The 22462-nt window shown below is 32.4% G+C and overlaps 1 protein-coding gene and 1 long non-coding RNA gene across 6 annotated transcripts in view; both read left to right on the forward strand.

Annotated features, from left to right (window-relative positions):
- Positions 1-22156, forward strand: part of LOC115880890 (hepatic leukemia factor) — a 290548-nt gene extending 268392 nt beyond the window's left edge. For 2 of the 5 annotated variants that reach the window (XM_030898219.1, XM_030898214.1), the window contains 4 exons: positions 4154-4323; positions 11228-11405; positions 19009-19262; positions 21877-22156. In XM_030898219.1, coding sequence (XP_030754079.1) covers positions 4154-4323; positions 11228-11405; positions 19009-19262; positions 21877-21963 — 689 coding nt within the window. In that variant the 3' untranslated portion in view covers positions 21964-22156. Of the gene's footprint in view, positions 1-3792; positions 4023-4153; positions 4324-11227; positions 11406-19008; positions 19263-21876 lie in introns of those variants that run through there. The other 3 variants (XM_030898218.1, XM_030898216.1, XM_030898217.1) reach the window with 3 other exon arrangements.
- On the forward strand, positions 14313-17569 carry LOC115880891. Its single transcript, XR_004049950.1, has 2 exons — positions 14313-14400; positions 17211-17569. It is a non-coding gene; the product is annotated as an uncharacterized LOC115880891 (long non-coding RNA).
- Positions 22157-22462: the final 306 nt, after the last annotated feature.

Here is a 22462-nt window from a genome sequence, read left to right on the forward strand (position 1 = left end):
ATTAAAAATTGTTTCATTTGCAGATTGCATGATCACTAATCTAATTTGATGCATAAGTGAGAACCATAGCTTTACTTCCAGAGAGCTCATTATTCTCAAATTCTACTCTCAAATCTTTTATTAAAATATCAGTTCTTATCTAATATATCTTATCTGATACCACACTTGGTATTTCGAGTCAAATTTTCGTTACCAACTTATAATTTCAAATAAACCATATGCGAAAATGTCAAAAGTTGACATATGATATGTCATTCTATTCAGAAAGTCATTTTCTATCGAATAAAGTAAAAAAATACGGAGGGTGCCATTTAAAAATCAAAAGTTGTAGTCATTTCCGGTGAAACAGGAAGTGACTGATAACAATTGAATACGCCTATCAATCCTAATTTATGTCATATACTAGCATACCAAATCTCGTTGTTTAACTGAAGAAATAAAAGAGGTACTTATAGGGATGAGCCACTTTTGAGACGCACCCGGTATACCTATATTTTTAAATATATCTTTTAGACATTTTATTTTTAGCAAAATTGAAAAATAATTAAAAGTCATCCAGTAAAATAAATATAATTCAGTGGTTCTTTATGTCCATCGAACAAACTCACCCCAGTGAATCGAGTAAGGCTGATTCATGGTACACCGGGCCGTACCCGAGCCGGGCACGTTCCGTGCAGTAGACACCGGGCCACGTCCGGGCCTTCAATATATGCTACACCGAGTGGACAACGGGGATCATGTCCGTGCCGATTATATTCTAGAAAACAGTGTTGCCGCAGTGGTACATTTGTACCAAATTTGATACTTTTAATTCTATTTGGTACAGTGGTACTACATTTTCAATCCAGGATGATTTGGTACAATAATTATTTCCCACGCGCACCGAAATTGAATAGATATTTAATAATTATTGTCGTTGATATTGCATTAAACGCGCTTACCGATACCATTCGGAGAAAATCCGCATTAATTAACGACGTATTATAAACGTTGTAATGTCTATAGCGTTGCCTATATTAAATAACCCGAAGAAAAAACTTGAAAATTTACTGTTTCTAACATGCTTCTATATTTGCGTTTTTTTTAAATAAAATTTAAGTTTTCCAAGTATTGTGTGTAGTATTAGAATTACTTAGAATTCTTCAACCTATACATACTTATAATTGGGTTTTCTGAATTTCTATTTCATGTTTTTCGTCTCGATTTGTGTCTTTCTCCAGGAAGTTTTTTTATGTAGAAATTTATGAAGAAATTCACAGCGACCAAACCGGTTAAAGTCATATGCAGATGTATTTTGTTGTGCTTTAAAAAATTGTACCAAAGTGGTACATTTTTAGTTTATAATGTGGTACGCGCTAAAAGTTGGGTGCGGCAACACTGCTAGAAAACAGCCGCTATAGGCCCGTAGATGAACGAAGTATTTAGCCCGGGCGACTCATTTATGTTTGCCGCAACGGGGCCGGACCGTAGCGGATCCGAGGAAAAATGTACACCGACATTTCTCGGACGGGGCACGGACGGGTTCCGGCGAAGCTCGGCCCGTGCTCGGCTTAGCATGAATGCATAGGTATAAATAACATTTGACAATGTTTGGCCGTGCCTTCACCGTCGCACGGCCCCGGCCCGTCACGGTGTACCATGAATCAGCCTTAAAAACCATGAACCGTGTATCCCCGGCAACATAATTTACCGTAATTTCTAACACCACACGTTCCAGAAACTCACAATTTAAACACAAAAATAGGATTTGTGTTTGAATAGATCAAACACGAAAATGGGTTTAGGGATAAAGAACAAGCTCTTTTCAACAAATTTTCACCTATAATTTTGTCACAAATTTTTCATTGTGAGACCCTGAGTTGTTCGTCGTTTTTCGACATTAGTTGAGGTTAGAATAGAATTTCTTGCTAGTACAAGGCTAGAACTATGAGTATAAGAAAAAACTAAGTCAAACTCAACCAGTTTTGTTAGTTTCAGTCATTTTTAAGCCCATTCAATATCGACAAACGACCGAATTCAACTCGAATTTCACTAAATCAAAGAACTGAATAATACACGGTGCAAAAACAAACAACTGTCGAGATGGATTGTGGGAAATTTTTTGCGCGGACGTTTTAAATTCTCTGTATTACTGGGAGTGGCCAAGCTCATAAATATCCAGATTATCCAGAAGATACCAACAGGATATTTTGTTGCCTTGACGTAATATATATCTATCTGTATGGTTTATTGCATTTTATGTAATATAAAAAGTAGTACATTATTTATTTTTCCTAAGTATCTAGACGATATTGTTAGGATATTTTATTATCATGAGCATGTTTGGATATCTCAGCTGGATGTACATTAGATATACGATAGAGATATCCATAGGATATTCTATTTTGAGACATCTACAAGATTTCAGGATGTCTGGAGGATATCCTATAGATGTCTTTATAAGATCTTATAATGGGACATTCCGACATTCTATGAATATCCTGCGGATATTGTGTGTTATATGGGTTTTTACCTACCTGGCTGATTTACTACGATTACGATAATCATTGTAAGTTATTTTCCACATAGTCATTATATTTTCTTCAGCATGAGAAAAAACAATATGGCGATATTATTATATAACTTGGTAATATTTGAGGGATAGTTTCATCTCGTTGGAATTTGACTTTCGAAAAATCCGTTTGCAAAAAATAAGCTTTTTACGTCAAGCAGTTTAAGCAGAATCGTGGTTAATCAATTACCCCAATTACCCAACTTTTTGGAACATCCTGTATGATTTTTTAAAAAATTTCACACTTTTTTCACCCTCTTGGAATTTGAGATTCGAGAAACCCCTCCTTATCAAACCACACAGTCAGTCCGTTTCCCAAAAATCAGCTTTAAACTAGAATCGAAAACCTCGGAAGGTTTCGGATCCTACACGGAGAGTTCGGTTTTGTTCGGCGAGAAGCGCTTTGCGGGAATTTTGAACATTATGAATAATCGAGAATCGAACAATAATCACAGACAATAATTTTATTATGCGAAATTGCTAACAGTAGTTGACTGTTTTGATCTTCGCGAGCTCTATAAACGTACCTACAAAGAAGCAAAGCAGGATCTGTCTCAAAAGATCAAAATTGCAAAAATAAGTTCATGGGAAAAACTGTGCGATGATTTACAAGAAAATATTTACTGTCAAGCATATAAGATAATAAGATCCCAGCTGAAAAAAATGCCACCCAGAGTTCAAATGGACCCAGAAGAAAAACGCCTTTTTTCACCCTGTTGGAATTTGAGATTCGAGAAACCCCTCCTTATCAAACCACACAGTCAGTCCGTTTGCCCAAAATCAGCTTTAAACGTGAAGCAGTTTAAGCAGAATCGTGATTACTCAATGGTCATATTTTATGAAACACCCTGTATACATTTTTAAAAAATCTTAAGATTTGTAAAAAAACAAAATAAAATATACGTGTTTAAGCGTTTTTTTCGGAAATTTCATTTCAAATAATATATAGTTCGATAACTATAAGTTACATTGACTTATAAGAAGTATTTAATTTTCTAATTATTTTCAAATAAAACGATATAATCGCTAATAAATATAATATAGCTTAAATGCAATTATTGAGATTGTCATAATCTTAAGTAATTATTTCCCGTAACGCCACTGATATATTTCGTATTGAATACGATATTTTAAGACATTTTTTCACTGCGGTACTATATAAGTTTTTATCGGTCCGGTAATCCAAACAATTTTTTGCGCCCCCTTTTGTTATGTTTTTATCAGCATAATCGACGACTAACATCACATAGCCTACACAAATTTAGCTCTTTCAGAATCGATTTTAACTCGGTGACGAGAACTTAACCGTAATTTTTAAACAATAAAATTGATCTTGCCTTTATTTCTATGGCGAATATGTTTAATATTAATAATAGCGTCGTGTATAATACTTTATTATCCTCAGGATACATAAGTTATTATAACTATTATGTAGGTTTAGTAAATCGGATGGTTCATGGCAAACTTTCCGGTAAAGTATTTGATAGAACGGTTATTATTCTGATCACCCGATCTGTACCCACATAGAAAGTTTTTTGTACTTATTGAAAATAGAAAAAGTAATGTTGGTAAAATGAGTAACTTGTTTCAATTAATTTTTAGGTAACAGTAAACCACAACATGGCCATGGACATTCGAATATCAAGGACCTAGCTGGAACCATCTTGGGAGATGACAAAAAAGACGATGGAGAACTATGGAGTACAGTAGAAGCCCAGACTGCTTTCTTAGGGCCTAACTTATGGGATAAGACTTATGAATCAGACCTCAAAGTAAGCTATTTTACTGTTTTACCAATATTTTTAATGCAACAGCCTATTGTTATTTGAAGTTTTTTAAAACAACTGTAATTACCACAATATAACTTAATTTTTTATCATTGATTTATTTACGTAATACATGTGTATATACAGAGTGTTGCGATGGTCAGTCCCTCATAAAAAATATGGATTATCAAAAATAATTGAGAAAAAATGTAGGCCACTGACTTTTATTGTAATTTTTATATTTTTTTTTAGATAAGACAATTAAATATACAACTTATTTTCTCTTGTATCATATGCCTCTTTAGAACTGTTTCCAAGAAAACACAAACAAAACCAATTTATTACACCGTCTCTGGGTATGGCCCCATTAAAAAAAAACACTAAAAAATATAATTTTAATTTGGGCTTAAAGTATTAAAATACTTGATAACAAATTTATATCACCGATGTTCAATGCTACCTGCAGCAAATTTAAAAAATTGGCATTTAAGATAATTAAAAAAAAAATTTAAGTTTTAACATCCTGTACAGGGTGGGTCAAATTCGACGTTTTTAAATGGAAACACCCTTTTCTATAGGAAATAGACAAAAACTAATATCGGTGTCTGGAGCTCAATCTTATCTTATCGAATTATAAACAGAAAATTTTATTTTTTATATGGGACACCCTGTATATTTTTAATTTATTGAAAAGAATTTAAAATTAGCTTTCCAAAAATATAACACACACTTGATATTTTGCTCGATTCCTCTTCGAGATATAGAGTATATAAAAATTCGCCCGCTTTAAATTAATAGGCTTTGAACGGCACCGGCTGTAATGCAAAAAAATTCTAGCTGTGAGCATCAATTAAAACGAAAATAATATTTGCAATGAGAGATGCAGAATTTTATAACAATTTAAAATATATTTAGTCAACATCAACACATTTAAACTATACCTAATAACAATAAAAATAAATAGCAAACCAAGACATGAGATTTTGCTACAGGTGTTCGACATATCCACCGTCTTCTGTTATGGACAGACGGGGCCGTTTTTGAACATTTCTCGCGGAATTCATTAACTCAGTGAGGGTGAAAGATACCCCCTCATAACAGCGAAATATTTCTAATTCTTGTCTAGATTATACGGAGGAATAACGATCCTTTATTCTTCCGCAAATATATCCATAGGATTAGATCCATGGGCACTAAGTCAGGCGGCCTCGACGGCCAACGGCTGGGATCTTGGTTAGCTATTTAATTATTTTTGAAATTGGCTGCAAAAATTTGCTGATAACTTCAGCGTTCTGAGGCGGTGCGTCGCGTCGTCTTGCTGGAAAAATATGTTTTCGAGTTCCATTAAGTGCATATCATCAATAAGGGGTCCCAAGCCTACTAGTTAAAACTTTTAAAACTTCTGTATTTCGAAGGGGATTATAACAAAATATCAAGTGTGCTCTATTTTTGGAAAGGTAATTTTAAATTCTTTTCAGTTAATTAAAAATATAGAGGGTGTCCCAAATAAAAAATCAATTTTTCTGTTGATAACTCTTAAATTATTAATTTTAAAAAAATTATACTTAAACCATTAATTTATGCAATTACTTTTCTAATGAAACTCACCTTTATTTTTCTCCTAGAATCAGAAAATCAATTGATATGTAGGGTATTCCAAAAAAACCAACTTAGATGTGTAACTTTTTTTGGGGACAACTGTGTAGAACTCCCTATATTTAAAAAAAAATGCTCTAAATTATCCTACATATGCTCACAAAATTTCATTTCAATACAAACTGCCGCTCTTTTTGGAACCTGCGCGTCGTATGAGAGGCGCCTAAGTACCTTTATTTTAAATATTCATCTAAATATGTAAAATAAATAATAAAATTAATTTTTAATATTCTCTGAGTAAAAATAAATATTTATTTATCTTGTGCATTATTTGTTAGTTAGCTTCAAAGTTTTCATCAGACAATCTGTAAACATTTTTTATAACTAAAATAAAAAATGTTATCGATTTTGACAGACGTTCTCCGTTTACCAATAATGAATAGTTTTATTATTTTAATGAAGTTGTATTCTCTACGGTGATATTATATTCACATTATACAGGGTGGTCCGAACTGTATTCCGGAAACTTCGGCAGCATATTTTGCAGATAAAAATAAGTAAAAAAGTTCGTATAAATATATGTCCTAAAATGCTTAGTTTTGGAGATACAGGGTGTAGAAGTTACAATTTTATTTCGATTTTTTTCCTACTAATTTCTGAAGTAACGTAAATATTTGGATGAAAATTGGTGTCTGGAACTTTTTTGATACGACAAATTTGATTTTCATGTCAATATGACTCCTACTTGTAGAGGGCGCCACCTACATATTTTTGACTGTTTTGAAGAGTAATAACTTTTCGTCCGTATCTGTATAAAACAACTCAGTAAAAAACTGTCAATCAAAACCTGTCATCTTTGTCATAAATTAAGCATGTTGACTAAATAGTTATTAGGCTGAAATCATAAATTTGAAATGTTTTTGTGCTAAAAGTTCTTTATCATCATTTTTTCTCAGAAAAATTTAAGATTAATTAAAAAAAAAAAAAAGTTCCCAAATTTACCATTTCAGTCAAATATCTGTCTACTCAACATATGCCTATTTTTTGTCAATAATGACATGTATTGCCTATTTCCATTCTAAATATCTTGAGAACGGTTGATCGTAGCAACTTTTACCAAGAGACATTTTTTACGTAAAAAATCACAGAAATGTATATTTTTTCACTCAGTAGTTTTATACAGGTACGGACGAAAAGTTATTACTCTCCAAAACAGTTAAAACACATGTAGATGGCGCCCTGTGCAAATAGGAGTCATATTGACATCAAAATCAAATTTCTCATGTCAAACAACTCTCAGACACCAATTTTCATCCCAATGTTGACATTACTTCAGAAATTATTTGGAAAATCTCCGAAACGAAGCATTTTAGGGTATACATTTATACGAACTTTTTTACTTATTTTTATCTGCAGGATATGCTGCCGAAGTTTCCGGATTAAAGTTCGGACTACCCTGTATATTTATATTCACAATTATCCCACATTCTTCTGAAATTTTGTAGTTAAAAAGTTGATGGTGTTGCGAGTCTTTTCTAATAATATAATTATTGTAAATTTTTCATCGTTTGCTTTTGTTTGAATATTATGTGCCTAATTATTTTTTTTTAAATAAAACGACCAACACGCTCATAACAAAGCAAATAAAATAAAAAATAATATACAGGATCTCAATAAAAAAAAAACTCAATAAAGGTCTCAATAAAAAAAAGGCTGTACTTAAACTGCCGTTAAACGGTAGCTTACTAAAATGCCCGTAATAGGTATGACGTCGTTGATGTGACGCACTTGCCGGCTTTATGAAATATAGAAATTTTATAAGGACTAACCAACGCTATCCACCCCACCAAATAACCAACTTAACCAACGCAACTAACCTCGACACTGATAAAAAAAATAAAAAACAAATATAAATTATTAAAAATCAACCAACCCCACCAAATAACCAACTAACCAATGAATTAACACCCTCCAAATAACCACGCTAACCAACCCGCCAAATAACTAAACCAATCCAACTAAAAAGAGTGAAACCAATGCAATAAGATCACGCTATAAGCAAAAAAAATATAAAAAAGTCTTGGTCGGCGTGAGATTTGAACCACGGACCATTCGCTTACGAAGCGATAGCCTCAGCCACTGACCTATAGGTGCTCTTGCAGAATGCTTGAGGCTAGGCATTACTTTCCGCCGACATGAACAATCACAGTGGGGTATTTGAGACAGATAGTTGATCGAAATTTTTTTAAATGTAGACCTTATATAAATTATTGCTATTTTCAATTAAAGAGGAAATAATATGAACAAAAAAAGGATAATTCGCCGATTCTAAAAAAAGAAAGAAAAATCACTGTTCCAGTGTTTCCACGGTCAATGCCACTAATGCCAGTAGTAATATCGCAACTAATACTACTAATGCGACGACTGATCCGCGAGCAATGCCCATACAACTAAAGTCGCTACTAATGCCAAATTGTGCTATACTGCTAATGGCACTAATGCGATCGCTTTGTACGCAACAATGCCATCGCGGTTTACACCTCGCATTAGTATATCACTGATTGGCAAATTAGAGGAAACCAAGAATGTTTTTCTCATTTTATCAGCAAAGTCGCAAAAAGTCGCAGTATTTTATTTTAACTGTATGAAAGCCCAATGTTTACTCAGTAAAACGTATATAGACAATATGCTGGATTCTTCGAAATGCGCAACTAAATCTCTAAGTATAATAAAAATGTCACAAATTTAATCAAATTTTCTGAACGCCTAACTTTTAGTTGCAAAAAAAATCGTTTTAGTATAAAGAATATCAAAATAAATAATACGTTTTTGTAGAATACATACCTGCAGCTTGCTGAGCCATTTTCAATCAAAACAATAATATAAACGTAAAAAGGGCACAAGAATAACAACAATTTATAATTTCAAACATAAAATGTTGCCATTTACCTCTTATCTGTGAGGAGTCACAACTTTGACGTTTCGTTGAAACAAATGAATGCAACTAAACACACCCATAGCAACGCCATTCATGGCAGACATGATTTAACTTATCATTTATCTTTTTTTGGAAAATCTTAAACACATTTGGTTTTTCGAATTTCGATCACCTTTTTCATGCTGGTACCCCACCGTGCGGCTGTTTAAGTACATCGTAAAAAAAAACAAGTTTGGGATATATTTCGAAAATGACAACTCCCAGCAAAAAACTAGTTACGCCACTGGATTCCATTAAAAAAATCCTATGCAAGTCAGTTTTTCATCTTTTTGATAATTTATAAGAATACGAAGGGGTGGAGAAATGCAACTTTTAAAAAAAAAAAGAAAAAAGACTTAAAAAAGACTTAAATTTTAGGTCTTAAGTCAGCTTTAGAAAAATGACTTAAAGTCAAATGAATTAAAATGATGTAAATCTAAAAAAGACTTTAAGTTTCCTGTGAACTGTGTAAGTGTTTTGGTGACTTGATTAGTATTTTATTTCGCTCGAGGTACTTGTATTATACATCGTTGAAGGACTATTAGAGCTACAATTTAAAAATATTTTTACAAGATACAGAGTGTCCCAAATAAATAATAAATATGAAAGTTGTATTTTTTTAAATGGAACACCCTGTATATTATTGCATTTTTAGCTTCTACGATTAAAATAAAGGTAAATTTGATTAAGGCTTATTACATTTAAACCTTTAGAAATATTTTGAATTTTGTAAAATTGCAGTATAAATTTTACGGCTTCATTTCTCCGAGGTTATCAAAGTTTTTAAAACTAAATATTTACTGAAGTTTATTTATTGATCAGTTATTGTGTTGCAATAATAAAAATTATACTACCTTATACAGAGTGTCTAAAAATTTATTTTTAATAATTACTAGCTTTAAACGGCAATAACTTGTTTAATTTAAATGGAATACCCTATATATTTTATAAGAATCAGATGCACAATTTAATTGTCTATCAAATTGTATTATACAACTTTTTACCTATCCCTTCAAGTTTTCGTAGAAAATGCATTTTCTTATAATTTAGACCTCATTTATCAATATACCCATGGAATATTGACATTTTAGATTCTTTTTAAAACAACAAATGTACAAAATGTACAGGCTAGTAATATTATCGTTTTTAGTAAAACGATGATTTTACTAGCCCATTTGTATGCAAAAAGAAAACTTTTTAGATCTTTATAAAAGAGTATACCATTAATTAAATATAACACCAGTATTTCCGCCCAAATACTAATTAATTACATATTTAATTGTGTTCGTTAATAAATTATTCTAAATAAATGTGGATTTGAATCAGAAATCAATATAATAATAAGTTATGAAAATAAACGTCTCTGTTGTTATAAATAAGCATTTGTCAAAAAATGAAATATCATTTTTAAGGTGTTAGTTTTTTTACCACACTGTCTAATACACATAAATAATTCAGTTTTTTAGTATTTGGAGCAATTATTATTAATCAACGCAAACAGTCAATTAATGTAGTTTGAATACTGGAATCATATTAATTGGTTCTCTTTAACAAATATTTAAACAGTTTTTTTTATTTTTTAATGAAATAAACGAACTATAATGACAATATTAGTATCTGTACTCTTTAAAAATTTGGTACATCTTTAAAAATAATCTAAAATGTCAGTATTCCATGGGTATATTGATAAATGAGTTCTAAATTACAAGAAAATGCATTTTCTACGGAAGCGTGAAGAGATAGGTTAAAAATGGTATAATACAATTTGATAGACAATTAAATTGTGCATCTAATTCTCATAAAATATACAGGGTGTTCCATTTAAATTAAACAAGTTATTGCCGTTTAAAGCTAATAATTATTTAAAGTAAATATTTAGACACTCGGTATAAGGTAGTAAAATTTTTATTATTGCAAAACAATAACTGATCAATAAATAAACTTCAGTAAATATTTAGTATTATAAACTTTGATACCCTCGGAGAAATGAAGCCTTAAAATTTATACTGCAATTTCACAAAATTGAAAATATTTCAAAAACGGTAAGGTTTAAGTGTAATAAACCTTAATCAAATTTACCTTTATTTTAATCGTAGAAACTAAAAATGTAATAATATACAGGGTGCCATTTAAAAAATACAACTTTGATATTTTTTATTTATTTGGGACACTCTCTAACTTGTAAAAATATTTTTAAATTGTAGCTCTAATAGTCCTTCAACGAACCCAAAACTTACAATTTGTAAAAATCTAATCGTTTAGCTACAATATTCCGTGTCGTATGTGGTGAACAACCCTGTATATTAATAATGTAATCATATTTTGTTTTGTTTTTAGTACGTCGACTTGGACGAATTTCTCTCCGAAAATGGCGTATCGATGGATGGACTGGGAACACACGGTGCCTTGGGTCCTCTGGGAGCCAGCCATCCAGTACCTAAACGGGAACGATCTCCTAGTCCGAGCGACTGTATGAGTCCCGACACCATAAATCCCCCCTCACCTGCCGACTCAAGTGAGTTTTATGTAATTTACTATTTACGGGAGAGTTTAGTTAATTATAGAAAGCACACAAAATCTAGAATTTTTTTTTTATTTGTCCTGGCCAGCTAGAAAATGCTCAAATCGTATTTTTAATCATATCTCAATTTTTTCAAATGGAACGAGGGTGGCTCATTAGCATATTTGAAAAAATAATTTTTTACGAATAATTTGATACCACACACTTGGTATTTCGAGTCAAATTTTCGTTACGAACGGCAAGTTATAATTTCAAATAAACCATATGCGAAAATGTCAAAAGTTGACATATGATATGTTATTCTATTCAGAGTGACATTTTCTATCGAATAAAGTAAAAAAATACCGGGGGTGTCATTTAAAAATCAAAAGTTGTAGTCATTTCCGGTGAAACCGGAAGTGACCGAAAACGATTGAATACGTCAATCAATCCTAATTTATGTCATATACTAACATACCAATTCTCGTTTTTTTAACTAAAAAAATAAAAAAGTTATAGGGGTAAGCCACTTTTGAGACTCACCCGTATAAGTATAAGTTTTTGTGTCAATTTCATTACCTATTATAGTTGGAACTATAATATGATCAAAAATTAAAATTTCTGTTTATTGTGAAAATCTCCTGTGTTTAGAATCTACGATAAGTTGCTTAAGTAACTTTTTCACTTGAATATATATCTGTTTAATTAAGTAATAATACTTTTAGCGTGGCATATGTTGCTCCTAAGTTGAAAAATTTTAATTTTCTTATAATACAGGTTTGGTAATATTCCGATAAGATTTTTTTTAATTTAAAAGTATTTTTCTTTATAAAGTAAATATTTCACAATAATTGGATGAGCTCTTGCGTAGTTCGGGTAATTTTTTGGAACTAAATCAAGACACTCGATACTCGCTGGATTACAAAAATGTATATTTAAACCGAACAAGTAAATACATTAACTTTTACAATTTTAACTTGAGAATACAATAACGCAGATACGTCACAACAAGTCTCTGCCAAGAACAAAAATATTCTAACAATCTAAAATCTTACTGTCTATCTTAAAAATACTCAAGGCCTATAAGTTATAGGCCCAAAACTAAAAATTGTCAAGGCCTCAACAATAATGATAACAAAATATCTTTCAATACAAATTTTCAAGTAAAATAGTTAGAGTCTAGACTTCTTACCTTCCAGACTCAGTCTCTAGATGCGCCATTGATGCATATAAATTTGCGTACATACCTAGATATTCGCTTATGTTATGTTCTGAGCTCCATTAAAGCTTCCTTTAAAAAAGATTGAGAATGATACTCTGACTGCAGGTATGCATACGAGAATGAGCCAAGCAGGTACACGCGGATACGCAAAAATAACCAGCTGATACTGAATAAGCTGTGGTTATATTGTGTTAACTGCTTTTAAAAATTACTTATTTCTGATTCTACCCATCATACAACATCATTGTAGTACTTTTATTCAAGTATACTCTTTCTGTATTTTTAATTCAGTGTAGTTCTGTAGTTCTTAATAAACATTTTTTTCTATATTTATCGTAATTATTATTATTTCTATATTTATCGTAATTTTCTAGATTTTGTGTCTCAAATACCATTCATGCGGTCATGCTCTAGACGCCATTTAGTTAGCCCGTACTCTTCTTTATTTTTTAATGGCGTTTACTGCCAGTTGGCCTTAAGATGGTTGTAATTTTTTAAATGGTGTAGGTGTAGTGTGTGTCTGAAAACGTTCTATACTTTTTTAATCTTAGTTAGTGTTAACTTTTGACAAGTTTTATGTAAATTTTTTAGTAAATGATTTACGTAGCCAAAATACCATCGATTGCTTTGAATAAGAAGACTAAGGAAGGAGCATATCAAAAATCTTAGGTACACCGGGATGGGCCTCAAATATGGCCGACTTAAATTCCGGTTTATCAGTGTCCTTCTAATTTTATTTAAAAAATGTAAAACTATGATGTAGGGTAGACGTGGGGTAGACTCAATAATTTGTTGTTTTATTTTACGTTGTGAATAAATGTTGGTAGTTATTAAAATTGTTATAAAATATATAATTCTAATAAAAATAGATAAGTTATAATAAGTATTTATTAACACAAACATCCGATACGCTACTGAAGCAGATAAGTCAAATTAACGTATCTAAATTCTTTGACATCTAATTTTTGACAAGTAATAAATAAAAGCTAAAATGCAAGAAAAATATATAATTTAGTTAATTTAAGTGAATTTCATAAATGATCGGTTTACTACACGTATGTATATTATATAGTCACTTACTAGCGAAAAGTTGTTCCATTATTTCACTCAATTTTTGCCGAGATCTACCGCACGCTACACAACCAACTATTTTAGAGTCTTTTTCGATAAATCGCGATAGTGTCACTGTCATAGACTTAGAATAAAATATAGACTACACTATTTACATTTAAGCGCGGTCCAATATTAATTTTTGTAAACATGTTTACTCCTGGGTGCAGCTGACCTCGGCCGTCTGAGTCTTTCGCCTCCAGCCTATGTTGTCACGTCTAAAATATTATTAATATTTTTTTTGTTGTTATACACATATATTGAGATATTAGAACTGTATTTTAATAAAGTAGTGTTTAATAGTAGAAAGATGTATTAAATAGTCCCTATACTACTAAATTATAAGTCGGAGACTATTTAAAAATGACAAATTCTTTACAATTTGGCAACACCCATCAATCGCCGGGTCGCCTGTTCATTCTTTATTCTCTCGTAGTAGAGCCATAGTAGAGTAAAGCACGTGTCGTAAAACCTTGTTGTCACAGTTTCTCCATGGCTATTTTATTGTTTTTATTGGATGTTTTGATTTTGTATTTTTTTGGATTCGATTTTCTTAGTGTGTAGTGTCGGTTTAGTGTTTATTTTGATTACTTTTATTTAAAAACTATAAAACATGGTTCGTCAGTGCCAAATTTGTAAGAAATTGGACTATTTAAGTCCTGGAACAACATTCCACAGGTAAGTCAAATTTACTATTTTGGCGTCAGTGGCGTTGTAGAAAGGCGCTTATTTAGATAATAATTTAGTAAATTATAAACCCTGGAAAATCTGTATTTTTTATATTTATCATTTACGTAAAGGTTCTACTAACCTCGTTATTAATATAACGAGTAGATACATTATTAAGTACATAAGAAGTAGACACATTATTTTCTTGGGCATTGGTTAATTTAATGTTTTTTTTTATGAAAAATGTGTTTCTTTTTATTCTAAAACCATCCTTAGAATCTAAAAATAACATACAGGAATTCCAGAATGATATTCCATTATGAAACAACAATTTTAAGGCTTATTATAAACTATAAACAATCGAGAAAGTCGAAAAATTACAAGCTACCAAACATTTTAAAATACCAAACATTCCTTATTTTTTTTCAAGACTAAAATATTTTACAAACATTACTTTTCCCTATAGTTTCACATCAGGTATAGAAATAACTACGTTTTTATGATAGGGTCACCATTATGATAACAAAAATGACGAACAATGGTCCAGAAATGTAAACAAGTACATATTTTTTTGTAAATATTTTTCTTACCGCTTGCATTTTTGTCCATTATTATTTCACAAATTATACAGGGTTATGTAAACCAGGTAGATATTTCGTTTTTTTTTATATTAAACAAAGATAAAATAAATATGCCATTTTAAAATTTATCCAGTACTTACCTAGAGTTTTTTCTTTTTTTTTCTCGACTGTTAATCTATTATTAATTTGTAATACCGTATGATCGAAAAAAACGGCGTCCAGTTGGCTTGGAAAAAACCATCGATACATACTCCATATAATTTTACATATAAAATGACAGCGATCTTCATTTCATAGCCATCGCTGACGCCGTTTTTTTCGATTATAAGGTATAATTTTCATTTTTTTCTTTTTATAATGTAATATCACTTAAGTAATATCACATATAATTGAAGATAGTTTTAGAATTAACCAAAACGTAAATCTTTAATAAAACAATCTGTTATTATTTGCCATATATGTATGTATCCAAGAAAATAATTTACATATTATTATTATATGTTTTACTGTTTTTTATCTTTATTTGAAACTCAGAAATGTTGCATTGGCTTTCTAAAAAAATGAACTTGTAAGTTTTTAAAATGCTTCGTTTCGGAGCATAGAGAAATATAAAATAAAAGAGTTGTCATTTCCATAGTCAAAAGTAGGCAACACGTTTAACGAGGATCGATTGTAGCGCACCCTTGAGCCCTAACTGAACTAATCGAAATATGACAGACCTTATCGGTAAAATAGGTATCTGCATTGCCTACCACAAAAAAGGCGGGCTGTTTAAATGTGAATATATAATTTTATGTATTTTTAAAAATATTACGAAATTAAAACTGCAAAAATATAATGAAAGTTTATTTTAAAAACGGAATATTTGAAAAGTATAAACTATTGTACACTTTTCAAATGCTTACAGTTAAATGCTAAATTAAATTTGATAATATAAAACATATATGCTGAATTAACTTCGAGGGTAAACTCCTGATGAATTTCTGTACACTAATGCCAAAGTAATGCCAAATAATTTAGTACTAATACCAATAATGCCACGAAAATGCCAACATCTTGTACACCACCAAAATACACCAGCGGTTTACCCTTCGATTTACCTATAGTATTATAAAACGTATTTAACAACGCCACTAACAAAGCATATAAGATCGCAGGGTTTGCAATCTATGCTATTATAACAGATAAAGATTTAAATAAGACATCATCAAAAATTAATTCACCTTTAAGTTGGATTTATAAACTCAGCAGTCAGCAGTTGAAGTTCAGTTGAGGTAGCAAATGTTCAACACTATTAAATGAAGGCGCAAATTTATAGTCAGTTCGTTTTACGTTCACAGAGTTCAGAGATGGGCAATGTCTTTACATATCGAACTTGCTTTGCATGATACCCTTTCCTGGATCGTGTTCAAATCACATCATCGGTTGAACAAAATATTACATGATGACGGCAAAACACAGCACAAAATATAAAGTTCAAATCATAGAGAAATATAAGGTCTCTGGTTCCTCGGGAAATAAAACTTCGTCCATAATTTCTGTACGCACAAACACAACACAAACAAACAAAGTTTATGCTACACAAAATAATAACAAAATTCCAAAATTCAAAACAAAATTGTAAACAATTGCAAAATACAAACAATTTGCTGTCATGTCACTTGTCATTCTTGTAATGACACGTGACAGGTAGCAGGTGGCGACGCTTTGGAGCCCTAACTGAACTATGCAACATTATGGCCAAGTTAGACAACCTTTCAAACACTCTTTTATTTTAGTTACTTTATGTTTCGGAGATACAGGGTGTAGAAGTTTCATTTTTATTTCGATTTTTTTCCAAATAATTTCTGAAGTGACGTCAATATTTGGACGAAAATTGGCGTTTGGGAGTTTTTTGACATGAAAAATTAGATTTAGATGTCAATTTGACTTTTACTAATAGGGGGCGCCACCTACATATTTTTTAAGTTATTTGAAGAGTAATACTTTTTGTCTGTATCTATATAAAACTACTGAGAAAAATTTACATTTCCAACGTTTTTTACTTAATAAGGTCTCTTGTTGACACTCGCCACAAGTATAGTTCTCAAGATATTTGGAAATGAATTAATCAATACATTCTTCATAAATTATTTGGAAAAAAGCGAAATAAAAATGAAATTTCTACACTCTGTATCTCTGAAACGAAGCATTTTAGGACATAAATTTATACTATTTTTTTACTGATTTTATTTGCAGATTATGCTGCCAAAGTTTCCTGAATACAATTCCGACCACTCTGTATATCAAGATATCCCCCATTACGTACTAGTTTTTCTTAATAATTTTCTATACATTTTCCAACGCCAAGATGTACCAAGCGCATACAAATACATCAAGCTTCAAACAAGCTTGCACGTTGACAGTAATACCTACAGTAATATTGTATTATATTAATGTAATATTTTTGAACCAATGTTCAATATTACTGTAGTAATACTGTTTATACTCATGCCTTTTATATTTGTTTGAATTTGGTGCATATTTCCATTGAATAAAGTATAGTCACCATTACCATTATTATACTTACTCTATAATAAAGACAGTAACGAGTTAAATAAATGTAGTTTTCATTTTATTCACTTCCTAAAAGCTTGCTTTAATGGAACAGATTCCTGTTTTTCTAATTTACATAATAAGACATCACTTTTACCGGAAAAAAATTAAACAATTATAAAGTTTTTTTCTCTTTCTGTTCTATTATATCTATAGAATAGATCCTGTTTTGATTAATATTAGAGTTGTAAATGTTTGACTAAAATTAATATTTTATTAAATTAATAATTTATCATCAATTTCAAAAATTAAATAATTTCGATTATTAAAATTTCTTCTATAACACGTACTTTATTATTTTTATCGTTTTTAGACTCTAAGATGTATTTTTTTTCTAAGTCCTAAACTTTGCTTTATATTAAACTATTTTCTTTATCCTAAATCTTAATAATATAAAAAAGTTTAAATACGATATATTTTTAATTGAATTATAGCTTCATTAAAATAAAAAAAATACCCGCCTATGATACGGAGAGTGCAGGTGCACTGAAGAAACAAAAGACAGTGTTGCGTTGGGCGGCAGAGCCGTCAGGAAACGACCGTTACGACGGAGACAGCCTATCTATCGCTCGTGTCGCACTCGTTAGAGCCAAAAACAATAACACAACAATAACAAGACGTTGTCTGTCCGCATCTTCCAGCTATTTATGAATGAGATGCTCAGTCTATATTTTATTCTAAGTCTATGGTCACTGTTAATTTAAGTTCTGCCACAATTTCCATCTAGATTTACTACCTTTATACAACTATCAGTAGTAGAATAAATAATAAATAACATAAAATAAGCTCCGTAAAGACTGACAAATCCACAAAATTTCAAATCAAATTCAAATGTGTCAAATGAATCGTCAAACAGAAGTGTCAAGGATCCCCACCCTAGAGAGCTTTTATGGTGGCTTTTCCGCCCACCATGCATGAATACATGGATAGCATTATGCTCCTTCCTTAATCTTCTTATTCCAAGATCGATTGTCATTTTCCAGGCGTCCGTAACGCCGTCTTTTTGCGATCATACAATATTTAAAAATCTTTCTCTTTGTTTTTATTCTGGTGGAGGCTAAGTTTGGTTGAATATGATTTTTTGTGTGTTGGATGGATTTCTTTATTTATACTTACATTTCTAAAATAGATTATGTAAATTGAACTTAGTGTTTAGTGTTTACCTTTCTGAAACTAACATTTTGTGTACCACATTTATTTTAGTTTTAATTGATGTTTCGGTATATGTTTTTATATTTGTTGAGTTCAATTTACATGAGTAGCCTTACTAAACTTCTTTTGAAACGGCATCGAACAGTAAAAAATTGCATTTTAAGATAATAAGATTGGTTGGGTTGTAGTGTAAATAAATTCTTGATCGCTGTTGAAGCTTAGTAAGGCTAGCACGATACCAGATCGCCGAGTTTGTAGAACGAAATACTAAATGATGTTTAAAATGCAGTTTTTTCTGAAGCGCTGTCGATGAGCTCGAGTTGTCGCGACTTCGATCCACGGACAAGGGTGTTTTCAGATGAGGATCTGAAGCCGCAGCCGATCATCAAAAAGTCGAGGAAACAGTTCGTGCCGGACGATCTCAAAGACGACAAATACTGGGCGAGGAGGAGAAAGAACAACCTGGCGGCGAAGAGGTCGCGGGACGCGCGGCGGATGAAAGAGAACCAGATAGCGCTGCGAGCGGGCTATCTTGAGAAAGAGGTATGTATTATTAGATTAGATTAGATTAGGTCAAGAACAGATAACCTAATAGGACTGCTCATTCAGCCAAAAGTGTCCGCCAGGTGCATGCGAAAACCACTTGCTTTGTGACGTCATTGTAGTCCTTGTCATGGTTATTAGTCCTATTCCGGCAACCAATAATACACACACGTGCATTATTGCTTACCGAATGCAAAACGTTCATTATTTAGTTTATTTATTTAAACACCTTATATGTATGCAGTATAGAAAATTAACTGTATAAATTGTATTAAATACTCGGATAATGCATTTTTAAGAACAGCAGTTCCCAGCATCACCTTTTGCAAGCATTCTTCCATATTCCATTCCACAAAATCGTGGGCACTTAGTATGCACTTTGTCACAATCCACAACACAAAATGAACATATTTATACACTCTATAGCTCTAAAAACTTTAAAGACACCTTTTTCACATTTAAAATTGACAAAATAATTAACTCAAAATTTCTCAGCTGTTATTTTTATAAGTTTACCATAGGCAACTAATAATACACACTATCATGACAAGGCCACGAAGACTTTGACAAGGACTACAATGACGTCACAACTGTCAGCTGAAGCGCGGGAAGAGGCGAACGTACGTCTTATGAGGATTTTTAGAATTGAGAATTTAGAATGAGTGGGAGGGGGGTTAATCACTTCGACCTTACAGATCCATTGTGTCCCCCTTTCTTGAATCATAACTCATCATACAGTCCCAGGGCTTTGACAAAAGCCAGTATCTGGGACGGTTTTATAGAGGGTAGTTCTCCATCTCCAATATCAGTCGTACCAAAATTCATGGCACGAATGGTTGTCGTCTCGGTGCACTCAGTGATGAGGTGTACTCGTGTTTCACCATCTTCCCCACAGAATCTGCATTCGCCGTTTCTTCTTAGTTTCAATCTACTGAGGTGTTCATTGAGGAGACAGTATCCTCTTAAAAACCCCGTGACAATCCGAAGATTGTTCTTACTTAAACCCAGGAAGATCTGTGATTTTTCTTGATCATAAGCCCTCAAAAACTTCTTCGAGTGTCTTAGACCATTGCAAGATTTCCATTCCAGGTTGCGGATGGAATCTTCCAAGTTCTTGAGTTCCGTCTTGAGTTGGTTACCACTTGGAAAGCAGAACGGTTCTGGTCCAGTTAGTGGAGTGTTCGCTCCTTTCCTAGCTAGATTATTTGCTTTTTCATTGCCTTCTATCCCTTGGTGAGCAGGCACCCAGTGTAGGAGGACTTTGTTTTCTTTGCCTAATTTATTCAGCTTCTCTATACATTCTTTGACCAATTTCGAATTGATTGATACTGAGTTGATCGCTTTTAACGCTGCTTGACTATCAGACAAGATGCCTATTTCTTGTTTCCGATAGTTCCTATCTAAGATAAGTTGTACGCATCTTTCGATAGCGTAGATTTCTGCCTGTAGGATACTAGGGTAAGTGCCCATTGGTTCGGAGTATTTAGCTCTCGGCCCAAACACTCCGCTCCCTGTTCCCGTATTGGTTTTGGAAGCATCAATATACCAAGTTATGGTATGGTCTTTTAACTGCTGGGCAAGCGTTTCGCTCTTCCAATCCTTTTTATTGCTTAATACTACATTGAGATGTTTCTCAAAGTTGTACGTTCTTGGTATATCGTCCACTGGGAGTTGCAGGAGTGGTATTTCCTTTATGAGGGTGTTCCAAGCCCCTGATCTGACAATTCTCGCAGTACTAATTCCGTTAGTGACCATTCTAATCATTGTCGCATTGGCATATCTACCAATGACAATGTGCAGTGGTGTTAGATCTAGAATGACCTCCATTGCTGCTGTTGGACAGGTTCTCATGGCTCCTGTGATGCAAACGCATGCTAGTCTCTGGACTTTGCATAGGTTTAGCCTTGCCGTCCGTTGCTCTAGTTTTTGTGTACCAGGCAACTGCTCCATAAGTAATCATGGGTCTTACTATCATGGTATACATCCAGCGCAAAATGTTAGGGGAGCAGCCCCATCTATTTCCGGCCAGTCTTCTGCATATCATGAGAGCCTTTATTGCTTTGCTGGTAGTGTTCTTAATATGCCTGTTCCACAGGAGTTTACTGTCCAGGGTTATTCCCAGGTATTTAACTTCTTGTGTTGGCAGTATTTCCTTTTCATCTAGTTGGATTCTTTTCAAGTTTTTCAGACTTCGCTTTCTGGTGAATGGCACTATCCCGGTTTTGTCTGAGTTGATACTCAGCCCGATTCTACACCATCTCTCAGCACGTAAAATGAATGGGAGGGGAAAGATGGCCAAAAAGGGCAATGGAGTATCGTCCCCAAAGCAGAAGGAAAAGAGGAAGACCTACAACTACGTGGTTAGATGGAGTAGACCAGTACATGAGAGACAGAGCTATTAACCAGGAAGAAAGGCAAAATCGAGCAATATGGAGGTCGAAATGCGGGATGCGGCAGAAGCTGTAGGACCCCCGCTTAATATATATATATATAAAAAATAAAAAAGTTATAGGGGTGATCAACTTTTGAGACGCACGCGCATCCGTTATATTTTTTTATCTAAAATTCAATAACATCCATTAGATATAAATATATTTGATTTTATTTTTTTCAGAATATTGGACTTCGCCAAGAGTTAGAACGACTGAAAAAAGAAAACCTCATGCTCCAAAACAAATTGGCCAAATACGAGGACGTTTAACTTTCACGGGGAGCGATAGATCCTATTTGATAGCAGTCTAGAAGCGGAATCATCCGAAATAGAAAATTATCACTTCATCGTCTCTAATTTTTTTTCTGTTTTGAAAGGTCCTTAAAAATATTGAAATTTATTTGTGTACGTACTTTGGCATTTCTTTTTTTTTCTTCTCGTATTTTTAAGTACCTTTAGTTACCAATTTCGATGCGATGGAATTAAGCCCCTAATTTTTCGCAAGACGCCTAAATCACCATATCAGATATCAAAGTCAGTAGTGATGCATTTTATAAAATATAATTAAATTTGGCTGTTAAATCTATATGGACACGTTGAATCGATATATTTATTAATTTGACGATATTTGAATGTGGCGATTTGGTGTTGAAAAAAAATTTTTTTGAGAGGGTTGATAAAAGTTAGGGGTCAGTACGAACTGAGCGTTCCTTTAAAACTCAACTAAGGTAACCAAAACATTTGTAAATAAACATACACATTTAACGTA

This window comes from Sitophilus oryzae, unplaced genomic scaffold (genome assembly GCF_002938485.1).
Source record: "Sitophilus oryzae breed Bouriz unplaced genomic scaffold, Soryzae_2.0 scaffold_1660_pilon_pilon, whole genome shotgun sequence".
In the NCBI taxonomy this organism is placed as follows: domain Eukaryota; kingdom Metazoa; phylum Arthropoda; class Insecta; order Coleoptera; family Curculionidae; genus Sitophilus; species Sitophilus oryzae.